At 30.5% G+C, this 14,253-nt stretch overlaps 1 protein-coding gene across 2 annotated transcripts; it reads left to right on the top strand.

Annotated features, from left to right (window-relative positions):
• Nucleotides 1-571: 571 nt before the first annotated feature.
• Nucleotides 572-13,900, top strand: LOC136980868 (glucose dehydrogenase [FAD, quinone]-like). Of its 2 annotated transcripts, XM_067277067.1 has the most exons (12): nucleotides 572-676; nucleotides 2,526-2,728; nucleotides 2,873-3,062; nucleotides 3,196-3,327; nucleotides 3,698-3,819; nucleotides 4,138-4,308; nucleotides 4,393-4,543; nucleotides 5,565-5,725; nucleotides 6,193-6,370; nucleotides 7,568-7,790; nucleotides 10,794-10,970; nucleotides 13,738-13,900. In XM_067277067.1, exons 1-11 carry the CDS (start codon nucleotides 592-594, stop codon nucleotides 10,948-10,950), a joined length of 1,773 nt encoding a protein of 590 aa, XP_067133168.1. In that variant the 5' UTR covers nucleotides 572-591; the 3' UTR covers nucleotides 10,951-10,970; nucleotides 13,738-13,900. The 2 variants fall into 2 exon arrangements, with proteins under 2 accessions (XP_067133168.1, XP_067133167.1); XM_067277066.1 differs by lacking the exon at nucleotides 13,738-13,900 and having other exon boundaries at nucleotides 10,794-10,975.
• The last annotated feature ends 353 nt before the right edge of the window (nucleotides 13,901-14,253 follow it).

The following is a 14,253-nucleotide window of genomic DNA, read 5'->3' as shown; positions in this document are numbered from 1 at the left end:
TTTTTCCCGAAATTTTCCGATGTTTCATAGGTTTTTCCCGGGTTTGGTTTACTTTGCCTGTGGCTTTCATGATTAGACCACACTAGGCTGTCACAGTAATAGAAAAAAAAATTATGTTTAAACATAGTTTTGCGGGGGCCCCCGCAAAATGTCCTTATGTAAATCCGGCCCTGGTGGTAACCTTGCAATGAATAATGTCATAGGCCCCGATTTTGATATTTAATGTTTTCGTTTCTATACTTCAAAAACTAAACTTTATAATTTTTAAACGACACTTGAAAAAATGTGATTTAAACGTTTTAGAGATAATAAGGTTTTCTTTCTAATCGTTTTAGTTTAATTCTAAATGATGATAATTTTATTTTAGAAATTGTGATAATTATTATAATTTGAACTGAGTAAAACCCTATCGGTTTCTTAGCATTAACTTAATTATTTCGATAAAAGAGATAAAACTAAATCTTTTAATTGGGTTTTACCACAATCTAACGATAAAATAGCTCTAAGTTTGACCTTTCAAGATAATTTCGATAAAAGCAGATAAATATATAATATAAATTACCCAGAAATAATTAATTGACGGAATAAGAAATGTTACCCTTTCAATTAATTTTTTTTTCCCCGTTAATATTAGCTGTTACTTCGGAGTTTCGTGATCAGTATGATTACGTGATTGGTAAGTTCTATATTTAACTTGAAAATTTAATTTCGTATACGTTTGTACTAAACATTAATTAAACATATTAAAGAAACTTAATATTGTACTGGTATTTCTTACCGGCATAAGTATTAATGATAATCCTTCAATATAGTCATATTAAAAGAAAAATAGACTTTTAAAATAAATTTATTTTTTTTTTAAATGATGAAATTACCACATATTGGCAAACATAACTGTTATATGATCGGAAAGAGATGAAATGACGCTCAGACCAATCAAAATTGCAGAGACTGTCTCTCTCCGAGTGTCATAAAAATATATGAATAAAATCAGTAAAACAAAAAACACTTTCACCGTTCATTAAATTAAATTTTAATTTGCATATGCATTTCATTGCCATGTTTTCTATATAACAGACTAAATTTTAAGGCGTTGGATAAATAGCCCTAACTTTTTCCTCAATTCTTGCGTAAAAGCTTAAAACCAGTATAATTGTCCTATTAATAATTAATGTCCACGTTGACAAAATATATAATAAGCGGTGCTGATTCTTCTCTATTTAAATTTAACTACTTAATTTTTCAAAACATAACTGCATAAGGAAATATTGCCCGATATGAGAATTTTATATTAACATTTTAAATGTCAAAATTACAGAAATAATATCTTAATATTTATTCTCTTTTATTTGAAAAGTAAGTTTAGAATTTGAATATTAACTACACAACTGTGCTAACTAGAAATCTTAGCGTTAACTTGATACGGACACTAAACTATTGGTATTAAATTGAATTACAGATAGGAGAAAGTAGGGTAATGCCATGAATCTAAGAAAAAACTAAAATAACACATTCAGATTTATACAAACATCAAAACTTTATTAGTAAAATATAAGTTTAAAGTGTTCTATACAATTCAGTTTTATTTACTTAATATACAAGTTATTTTAAAAATTTTTATTAATCAATTGCCAATGCTATCCATCGATCGGGAACGTCGGGTATTACCGCTCATTGGCTAGGCTTTGGCACTCCTGTTTTCACTTAAAGACTTATGTACGACAATAGTCACATCTATAATTATTTGGTATTTGTTAGTGAGAGTATCATGACACTCTTCTAGGGACATTCTAGGTGACGTCTAGACCTTTTTTTATATAAGAAGATTCTTGTACTTTGTACCTTATTTCCTTTCGTTTTTTGATATGTCACGTATGTCTACTCTATACAGCGTAGATTAAACTCTCTGTCCCAACCAAGTAGTTCCCTTTTTACCTTTTACTCCGCTGCAACACCCTGCATTTATTACGACAGTATTTTTATACCTCTGCAGTCTTGTGTGACAATTTTTGCATTCTTGTCTGGGACTTCTTAAATTGTTGTTTACTAACGCCTCTAGTTTTCTGGAGTAGCTGTTTGGAACAACGAAATATCCATGACCTCTCTGATGATAGTAACAATGCTAGTTAAGTTTAACATTTATTAAATTAAATTTGGCTGAACATCATGTTATATCAAGAGATCAACATACCATGATCATGAAAGGCAGGATGGCCCTGAGGGATTCTGCATTGAATCCAGGCAAGTCGAAATCAACAACAATTTTTCGGGAGTGGTCTGTCTAAGATATGTTTGGCACCGTCCCTCATCACACGGCCGTTCATCCTGTATTATATATAAACAACCTGTGAATCCAGATACCACGGATTATTATATATTAAATATATTAAATATTTAATAATTTTATAACGTATATAAAATTGTCATTAATATTTTAATCAATCCGATTTGTTTTAAAATCGTAGAACAACTTTCCAATTATCTGGTATCTTACGTAAATTAATCAATTGTTTTCTTTATTCTAGTGGGAAGTGGATCTGCGGGATCCGTCGTCGCAAACAGATTATCTAAAGATGAAAATATAAAAGTTCTGCTTTTAGAAGCTGGAGAACTTCCTAATTTCATTTCGGAAGCTATTCCTTTCCCCATACACCTGCAAAAAACGAAATACGATTGGAAATACAGAACAACCAGACAAAAAAATTCTTGTCGGGGATATAATGAACAAGTACTGTACACTAATTAGCTTTTTATTAAATTTCTATATTGGTTATTAAAATTTTTAATTCTATAGAAAAATTAAAATTCTATAATATTATATTATAAAAGTATATTTATTACATTTACGTATAATAATTTTATTTGAAAACAGCGGAGTAACTGGCCAAGAGGAAAAGTACTGGGAGGAAGTAGCGTTCTCAATTCTATGGTTTATGTGAGGGGTAATAAGAGAGATTACGATCAATGGGCTGAAGACGGAGCAACAGGATGGAGTTTCGATGATGTCTTACCTTATTTTAAAAAATCGGAGGACAATAGAGTTCCAGAAATAACCGAAAAAGGTATGTAATCAACTAAATAATTTTTATTCGATTTTACAAGTGAAATATCTATAATAAACGAAGGAAAATTGTTTAGAAATTTAGCATTATCGTTGTTAAATTTCTACATTTGTTTCTTTAAATTTCTTTTCAGATTATCATGGAACAGGAGGTGAATTAACAGTTGATAAGCCATCGTACAAAAACCCTATAAATAAGGCCATGTTGGAAGCTGGAAAAGAACTCGGTTATCCCACTGGAGATTACAACGGAGTATCTCAAAAAGGTGTACTAAAAATCTTCCTATTAAGTTGTGTTGATACCGCGAATTACTGATTATTTCCTTAAAATACAGTATCAATTTTTTAAAACTTGTTTTTTTTACCAAATATACTACATAACGTATTAGATGGAAGTATTGATATCAACAAAGTTAACATACAAAAAAATCAATTTTCTATAAGTTTTACAAAATTAAAAAAACTATATATTATAAAAATTTGATAATTATATCATTTCCTCCAAATAACAATTATTTATGAAAAATTATGCAATTAATATTAAATATTGTGAACTAATGATTTCGTTTATTTCTAACTATTATAAATAATTATTTTTAAATGTAATTTAATATGAAGTTTGTCCTATATTTTTAGTATTTTCCGAATTTCAAGGAACAATAAGAGATGGAAGACGATGCAGTACAAAGAAAGCATTTTTAGATCCTATAGTTGGAAGAAGAAATTTACACATTCGTACTTCTGCATTCGTAACAAAAGTATTTACTTAACTAGTAACTATATTGTTCAAATAAATTATTAACATTTTTATTCAAGACTTGAGCTAGGTAGATATTACCTGTAGTCTACGGAATGCCAATTTGCGTAATTCACTAGCCTATGTAAAATCACAACTTCGTCTGTAAGATGCAGATGGCAGTTTTTGTCCAAATTTAACATATTTTTAATTGCCTTATATTAGGCAATTAAAAATATGTTAAATTTTACAATGATTATGGGTTTTAATTTAACACATGAATTAGATAAGAATAAATCATGTGCGTTAATGATAAGTAAGATGTTATACTGTATTTTAGATCAACTTTGATAATAATAAACGTGCAACTGGTGTGACATTCGATTACGATGGCAAAACTATAACCGTTTCAGTTCGTAGAGAAGTTATACTGTCTGCAGGAGCAATAAATTCTCCTCAGTTATTGATGCTGTCCGGTATTGGACCAAAGGAAGAACTAGAAAAGCTTCAGGTAAAATTACTAACTTAAAACTCTTCAAACAAAATTGAAAGTTTACAATGTACTACGTATAGTAAATGTAATATTAAATTTCAGATTCCTGTGGTTTCCGATCTTCCTGTAGGAAAAAACCTCCAGGATCATGTGTTCACCTTAGCCATGATCGCTACCGTAGAAACACAGGAAACTCTTTTAACATCTAGAATAAAAGTAGACGATGTTTTATCATATTTAAAAGAAAACAAAGGTAACCTATCCATCGATACGTATTGTACGATGAATGTCTGCAAAATGAAACAGAAATTATTTTTTTAAACATTTCAACATTTCCATTTTAAATGATTTTTCGTACATTCATCAAATCAGACACGAGATAAAATGCATATACTTTAAACAAACTTTGTTCTTCCTATTTTTTGCTCTTTCTGCTCTGTGGATTCTGAGAGGACCTTTCAATTCATACTCATCGGAGATTTGGCCAGGCCACAATAGAGGCGACCGGGTTGTGAGGGAAGTAGCCCGACATACCTGGGAAATATCTCCTATCAAAAATTACTGGAATTGCTTGTCAGATTTCGATCCCGTTTCCCCAGAGCGGTGGCTGACAACTTAACTCTTCGGCCATCCGACCGTATAGAAAAGCAATGATTTTAGATGATGAGCTTAGATTCGAAATATTTCTGAGTTTTTTTAAACTCCATGATTAAAACTTCTATTAGACAATTAATTTCTCTAACTTAAGTTATTTATCTTTATAAATAACACTTAACGTTTAATTTTAATCGTATCGTCAAGCAAATCTTTTAATATCAAACACAAGTAAATTAATTTGAGTTAAAAACTATATTCTAAAATAAAAACAAAATTTTATTTGAAGTCAAACCTTCACCTTATATTCATTTTATGTTTTAAGCGAATAATTTTCATAAATGCACTATATAACATATATATCAATATTTAAATAAATATTATTAAATCTAGAGAGAACTTCTACTAAAACACAAACAAATAATTAATATCTTGACTAAATGGCCAGATCTTACATCAACATTTAAATAAAACACAATCAAGATTTATAATACTTATAATTTTTCATCGTTTAAAATTATTACAAAATAATTTTTTATGAGAGATTAAATTATTTAAATTTATTAATTATTTATTTATAAAAATGTTTGAAAATAACACAATAATTTATATATTTCAAAATGGAAAGACTGTAAATAGCAAATCATTAGGTCTAAGTAAAATATTATTTATTTTTACAGGAATATTAAGTACTTTAGCAGGATACGACACTGTTGGCTTTGTGAATACAAAATATAATAAAATAGAAGATTGGCCAGATATAGAATTGGTATTAGGAATAATCTCTTTAGCTACCGATGGAGGAACTACTTTTAAAAACGCTGTTGGTTTATCAGATCAGGTATTTAAAATCCAGTCCTTAAAATGTTTTTTTTTTTTTTTTACACTGGACTTTTTGTAACTTTTATTAGATTTATTTGGATAAGTTAATTGTTTAATAAATGAATACAGTAATTGTTTATTTATAAACAAAGTCCAAGTATTCGTGTATCTTTGAGACAGAAATCAGAGTTGCATTAAAATCTTAATTTATTTCTATCAATTAATTTCTCCAATAAAACACTTTATAAGTATCATAAATAAATTCATATAGGTATCGTATAAAATTCCTATATGACATACCGACTTAATATAACTTAGCTTGTCTTATCGAATAAGTTGGAATGAATATTTCTTATTTCAGTAACCATTATAATTAATAAATATACTAATATTTGTGTAAATTTCTTAAGGTTTAGGCTAATACATCAAACGTTTCATCGATTGTTTGTGCTTTATTTTAATCTGATTGTAATTCTTAATTTTTAGGTACTGAAAGAATACATTCTCCCTTATGTTAATAACCATACAATCTCGTGTTCACCTCTTCTACAAAGACCTAAAAGCAAAGGAGAAGTTCGATTAAATTCGGCTAATCCTTATGATCATCCCATTATTGATCCCAATTACTTTTCTCATCCAGATGACCTTAAAGTTTTGGTTGAAGGTATTATTTTAATATTTTATAAAACTATAATAACCAACACTAATGACATTTTAATAATATTTCTATAATCTCTTTCATATATTTGAAAGATCTATCAAATATAATTACGATATTAATTTAAAACAGAACTGTATAGACATTCGCCTATTAGAGGGAGTCATGTGTCATTTCTAGCACATGGCAGACAAAAAAAGATTGTTACGGCATTGAATATATGCTGGTTTGTGGTTGTGTTGCTGTATATATATATATATATATATATACATATACAGTAGACCATCGATTATCCGACTCAATTGGGGACTAGGGTTGGTCGGATAACTGAAAAAACGGATAACCGAAAAGTATGAAAAAATACATTATTTGTATAGTAAATTAGTATATCCCATGTAATTAGTACATAAGTATATCGCTGTTAACCTACTTTGCGTTGAATTTTCATCGATGTTAAGCCTAACAATTTTTTTATAATAATAATTGTCGCTATTGTATCATTAAAAATTATTTCTTTATTTTGCACAAAATAAATACAAAAATAAAGTAAAATAGAAAATTAAGCCTGGTTTAAATACTGGCCTCCTTTTCATGGTCGAGCAAGTGTTGCCAGCTAAAACACGCAAAGATTTAACAAAAATAATATTAAAGTAGCCAAGACATAGTCAAATATTGTAGCGCCACATCACTATTGGACACTTGAATTTGCCAACTAGAATGCGGTCGGTTAACCGATGTGACGGTTGATCTGGGGTCGGATAATCGATGCTATACTGTATATTGTATGTCTATGAGTTGCCGTCCGTGGACGAGTTAATACTGTAATTAAGAAATATCTCTAAAATTTCTATATGCAAGTTTTAATTTTTAAATAGTTATGATTACATACAAATAGATTGAAATTAAATGCTTACCCGTTTGCTAACAGCAGATCGAAATGTTATCTGAACTTAAGCAATAAACTGTATAATCATTAGAATTTTTACATTTAATTAAAATCAATTTTATTAGATGAAAAAACTAATAGTATATAAACCTTAAATATTTTAATTTTATTGAAAATAAATTCTGGAAAATTGAGATAATTAATTTATAATTGAATTTGTTGTTAGAGAAATATTTGAAACAGTTTATAAGTATTGTTATTTAAGAAAGTTTTTACAAAAAATATCAAATTAAAAATGAAAAATTTTAAATGTATAGGCACAAAAATTTGTCTGGATCTTTTTTCGACTTCCGCAATGAAGAAAATTGGTACCAAAGCAATAGATGCCATTATTCCTGGTTGTGAACAATATAAGCAGTTTTCGGATGAATATTTGGCATGTGCTAGCCAGACTATCACGCAAACATCATATCATCCTGTCGGCACTTGTAAAATGGGAAACATCCGTGACAAAAGTACTGTAGTGGATCCCCGTCTAAGGTAACTTTTATTAATAATTAATTATAATAAGTAATTTACACTGATCTAGCTTTAACATATTGTCACTTTGAAAATATAGACTGAAATGATAGCTATATTGTATAGTACCAATTGTAAATTTTCTAAATTAAAAAATAATATGATATTACACTTCAATATTCTATGAATTGTTTTTAAATACAAGACGTTAGTTTAGATTCTCGTATTAGTTCAAAATGCAGGGGACGAAATATTCGATACTTCGAATTATCCGAGATTTACATATTTCTGTACAATATATTAAATGTTAACTGATGTAATCTGTTAAGTAAACGGAATACGGATAGGTACAAAGAAGGCGACGGCCGGATGGCCGAGCGGTAAAGGTGGCAGCCTACCGTTCTGGGGAACCCGGGATCGAATCTGAACGGGTCGAATAATCCCCAGGATTTTTTCGGGGGGTAATCCGTTCGGATATGTCGGGCCCCGTCCCTCACCACCCGGTCGCCCCATTGTGGGCCTGGCCGAATCCATAATGGGCCTACTAAAAGAGGCCCTCTTAGTGCCCACAGGGCGGAAAGAGTTAAAAAAAAAAATACAAAGAAGGCTATTTTCATGGATTAATAATTAATAATAATAATATACAGTGGAACCTCACTTAACGAGCATAATTCGTTTCAGAGACTTGCTCGTAATGCGAAATACTCGTTAAGCGAAACATTTCTTTTTCATAGAAATTAATGTAAAATACGATAATGCGTTCCACACCGAAAAAATGTTCAAATGTTTTATGTATAACGTTTATTCAAAAAAATTGTACAATATACACTGTTAAGGAGCGTGAATCATCATCATCATCATTTCTTCTAGCGCGGAATGAACCATCCTGGAATGAAAATTTGATTTGCAGAAACGAAAAAAAAAATCACGGCTAATATGTTTGATAAACACTCCAAACGATATGCCAAATTCTTGGGTTATGTAAAGGCTATAATTAAATATTAGAAATTAATTAATTTGACTAGAGGTAGGCAGTTATGTTTCCATCTCGTATTAAATTTAATAATTATAAATAGTTAATTTTTAATTCAGACATTTCTAAAATTTTATGTGGAATTGGTCATTAAATTTAATGACCCAAGAATTTGGCATATCGTTTGGCGTGTTTATTATATAACGGGCTACGGTTGCTGATGTTTTTTTTTGTAACTCTTTCCGCCCAGTGGGCACTAAGAGGGCCTCTTATAGCAAGCCCATTATGGGTTCCGCCAGGCCCACAATGGGTCGGCCGGGTGGTGAGAAACGGGGACCGACATATTCGGACGGACCACCCCCCGAAAAATTCCTGGGAATTTTTCGATCCGTCTGGATTCGATCCCGGGCCCCCCAGGGCGGCAGGCTGCTATCCTTAACCGCTCGGCCATCCAGCCGCGGTTGTTGATGTTTGTAAGTAATACGTGTGAACACAAGTTTGGAAAAATATGTGATCGCACGCATCACTAAGATGCTAGTGGAAGGAGAGCGAAACACAGACTGATGGAACATGCCGCATGTGCACAATTCGGGACTTCCCCTCTCCCCACCACTCGTTATGCGAAATATCGCTCATTAAGCGAGGCAAATTTTTACAATTTGTTTTGCTCGTTAAGCGAAATACTCGTTGTGCGAGGTGCTTGTTAAGACAGGTTCCACTGTACTGTTAAAGTAAAGCCACGTTGAATAGATTAGAGTTGTTCTCTATCTATTGTTCTCTTACAGCATGAAGGCACTTCGATCTAAACGAACGAGTTTACGTACGCATATTACAGTTCGGACAGAATTTTCAATTCGAATTTCGAAGTAGCCGTATTCCTTAACGTGTAAATTTCTATATTCTCGGCTATATAGTAGTCTGTAACTATATAACTGATGAGATCGTAATTTGCATTACTCTCTAAAATCGAAAATAATAACTTTTGTAAAACAATCGTGTTTTTCTATACAATGTATATGAAATGATTACAAAAATGAAAGTTCCAATAACTTTTAGAATAGAACAAGTCTAGTAAAGAGTAGTAAAGATAAATATGTAAAATTTTGACTATTAACTCGATATTTGGTGAACTTGTGACTTTTTAATTGGAAGGATTGCATGACCCCATTATAAGTATCTAAATAATCAGTTCATTTGTTTATAAAGAGGAGAAAAAAGAAGACAGACAAAAGAAAAACGTAAGACCTGATAATCTGTTTGTACAGTACTGTACATATAAAGCAAAGCTACATGTATAACAATTATTATGCCTTTGTGTCCTTTATCATAACCTAAATTTATCTTTGTATACTAGTACATTTATCAATTAACAGGACTATTATACTGGAAAATTATGGATGCAGATAAGCAAAGCTACATGTATAACAATTATTATGCCTTTGTGTCCTTTATCACAGTACATTTATCTATTAACAGGACTTATTATCCAGTATAATAAGTCCTGTTAATTGATAAATGTACTAGTATACAAAGATAAATTTAGGTTACATGTATAACAGTTTTGGATATTACATCCTTTAGTTTTTCTTTTTTATTTACAACATCAAAGTCGCCGATTTAATACATTATGTAAGTTCATTGTATATTTACATTAAGTAATATTTAATACATATATAGGAATAAATATTAAATTAACTTTTTAATGCTGCTTGCTATTATATACATATAGTAAATCGGGAATTGGGTTTGTTCATTACTCAAAGTTATCATCAGTTTTGTTCTCTAAGTTTATAAGCAAAACACATTTTGAACATTTTTATAGTATCGCTCCCCTACAATTGCTTACTTTTTTTTGTTATAAAATCATTACAGTATTTTTTTTTTCTTTGTATATGGCCATTTCTCAGAAAGTAAAACTATCTTTCTTATTAAATCTGGTTGAGATTACTTGCTTCGATTAGTCAGTATTGTATTCAGTAATATAATTTAAAATTTATATTTTATGTTGTTATATAGTAATTCATATATATATATATTTAAATTAATAACAGGGTTAAAGGTGTTAATGGACTACGTGTGGTCGATGCTTCAATTATACCTACAATGATCTCTGGTCATATCAACGCTGCTGCAATTATGATTGGCGAAAAAGCTTCAGATATGATTTTAGATGACTTCAAGAACTTCAATGAAAAACTAGAATTATAAATGAATATTTTTACAGAAATCTGAACTTTTTGCATTCGTAATTTATTCTATTTTATGATGTTGATATATTTCATTAGTTAATATTGTTATTTATATTAATTACTTCAATTTCAAACTCAGTATAATAATTTCTAAATATCACAAAATGAATTATATAAATAAATGTAAATTATAATAAACATTTTTTACAATTTAAACTCTCAAGAAATTCATATGCTGTTGGAAAATGTTTACAGAATAATAACAAGTAATATTGAATTAGATAGATGTTTGATAGAAAACACCAGTTCACTACAATTGATGCCAGTTTTGCCTAATAAAATCAACGTGATGAGAAATGATGCCAAAAAGATAGAAAATGGATAATTAGTTTGGTCTGATGAGATGAGTCAACGTAGCATATGAGTGATCTTCCAAGTCGGGAGTGGTTGTATCTAGACAATTGCCTAGGGTCGCCAATCTTACTCAAAGAAAAGATAGATCGTTAAACCTTTTCGATTTTTTTTAATTCTAGCAAAATACTGTTTAATTTAATATTAAACAAATATTATTTTAATTTTATTAATAAATATATTTAGTATTGTAATAATTTACGTATTCTGAGAAAGAAGACTAATAAAACATAAAATATCAAGTTCTTAAGTTACTGCCAAGCTAACGTTTCCAGATACATAAAAAAAATCTTAACAAAATACCCAAAATGTTTGAAAATGAGTTGTATACATCTGGGAGCAATTTGTTTTTGTATCTACCCCTCGCCAGTGTACTGGCGAGAGGTAAATACAAGGGCATTGACAATTGAATTGTTGGCGACTACGGTGGCCAGGTCGTCAATAATTCGGTTGTAAAACAAATGTCTCAAATTCAATTTAATGACTACAATAAAATTTAAACGCGTCGAATTTTGAAACAACGTCACAAGCTCTCAGACTTCAAAGTCATATTTTTCCGTTCAAATCACTTTAAATCTGGATTAAAGATAGGTGTGAGCCTTTGTTCAACCTCTTAGCGTGTGCACATTTGATATTCTCTCGTTAACTCAGTTAAGGATTTGCATCATAAAAATTTGATTCTAGAAATTCTTTATGGGAATACAGTAGAGAGTCGTTAATCCGAACCCCGGTAATCCGAATCGCCGGTTATCCGAACGATTTTCAGTCGGACTATGTCGTGCTGAATCGAATGTTTTTGATACTAGATTTACTTCTAAAGTATAATTTTCATGTTTTTATATTCTTCAATATATTTATTTTGTTTGTACAAAATAAAGAAATAATTTTTAACGATACGATAGCCTCGATTATTGGCTGGATGGCCGAGCGGTAAAGGTGGCAGCCTACCGCTCTGGGGGACCCGGGATCGAATCCGAACGGGTAGAATAATCCCCAGGAATTTTTCGGGGGGTGGTCCGTTCGGATATGGCGGGCCCCGTCCCTCACCACCCGGTCGCCCCATTGTGGGCCTGGCCAAACCCATAATGTGCCTACTAAAAGAGGCCCTCTTAGTGCCCACAGGGCGGAAAGAGTTAATAATAATCGAGGATTTTTTTTTTATAAAAATTTTCGTTAGGCTTAAAATCGACGAAAATTCAACACGAAGCGACACGCAAGGGAGAAAAATTTGAACATCGAACAGATTAATATATTTTTTCGTACACAATCGGTTATCCGAACAAATCACTAATCCGAACAACCCCTGTCCCCAATTGATTCGGATTAACGACTCTCTACTGTATTTCAAATTTTAAACAAAAATCTATTTTTCAGTTATTAATACTGCAATTGCATGTGTTGATGAAAAATTCGAGTAAATATCTGCAATCAATGAAAAATTTGGTTTTCTTTTAAATATATATGAATTACAAAAAAAGTACTTCAACAGAACTGCTTAAAAAATGTTTAACGTTGGAAAATTTCTTAAAACATGATAATTCTAGAGGCGTTGACTGAACAAGATGTGATCCTATCTCCAAAATATGACTGACACGAGAGGTATGGCACGTCTCCTTATCCTGTTAGAAACAACCTTTGTAAAATTCACAATTATCCAGTTGGTTCATAAATTCGTTGAATATAAACAAATACTTCACAGAAAATTTGACCGATAATGCGAGAACGAGCTATTTTTGTTCTTTATAGAATGCAATCAATTCTGCATGAAATGGTGATGTATGGTAATGTACTGTATACATGTATGTACAGACAACTTATAGCGCTCTACAAAGAAGGTTTACTATGTTATTCTGCAGAATTTCTTATTGCAGGAAAGTGAATTCAAAAATTATGACAATATAGTACATTATATTGCTGTTCTTTACAGCCATATAATGTACTATATAGCTGTAAGCTGTCTTCAGTAATATCGATTACAAAAATATAATGCACGGTATCGCTAAAACTTCTGAATATCGAAAACACTTGTTAATTTTACAAGTTTTCTATTGTCAAGAAATTTAAAATTACTGCACAATTTTTAGAAAAAGGTTCTGTAAACCTGATTTTGGCAGTTTGCAAGGTAATAATAATCTTATAAATTCATTTCGTTCATTTTCATTTCTGGTCTTCAAAAATAACGGAAAACACAAAGAATATGAATTTAAACGAAATTTTACGAGATTTTACAGATTGGGGAAAATCTATCAAACGTTCCATCCTTTGATTTAGAACAGTGGATAATTATTTAACTAAAGAAATCAGTGAAGAGGTCTACAAAATAAATAAAAACGAGTTGACAACGCATGAAAAAATGGAAATTTAATATTGAAAATTTTGTACAGAAGTTGTACACAGAAACAGAAAGAATCCAATTTTGTTGTTAGAGGAAATTGTATTCCTTCCATGAAAACAAGCTAAAGTATTGTAAAATTGATGTGTTATTAAACACGAAAGGGAAGATAATAAATACGATATGTCGCCTAATTCCACAGTTAAATAAAAAATTTTTTTCTTTTCACTTTTAACGTTTTGCGTTATCTTATTGTAAAAAAAAGTCCATCAACGAGTTTTTTAACTTTCCCCGCAACATTTAACATTTCGATAGCGCCATCTGTTATGATATTTTATTTAAAATTTTATTTACTTTTTATACTTTTAATTATTATAAAATGGCAAAATGCTTAATTTTGAAGATATGGATTGGTTTTATAAAAAATTTTTAAATGCTAATAACGAGTAAAATCATCATCAAGTCCGACTCTACTCGAGATATGAGATACGACCTCCTTTATCTCCCCATCTCGTTGACCTTTAATCACCAAAACTTAATAGCATCAATGATCCTAATACACAAACCCTTCTACAAACT

Source organism: Centruroides vittatus, unplaced genomic scaffold (assembly GCF_030686945.1).
Source record: "Centruroides vittatus isolate TY-2023 unplaced genomic scaffold, ASM3068694v2 contig_728, whole genome shotgun sequence".
In the NCBI taxonomy this organism is placed as follows: Eukaryota; Metazoa; Arthropoda; class Arachnida; order Scorpiones; family Buthidae; genus Centruroides; species Centruroides vittatus.
The sequence above is the reverse complement of the archived record's forward strand: the minus strand, read 5'-3'. Positions and strand labels throughout refer to the sequence as shown.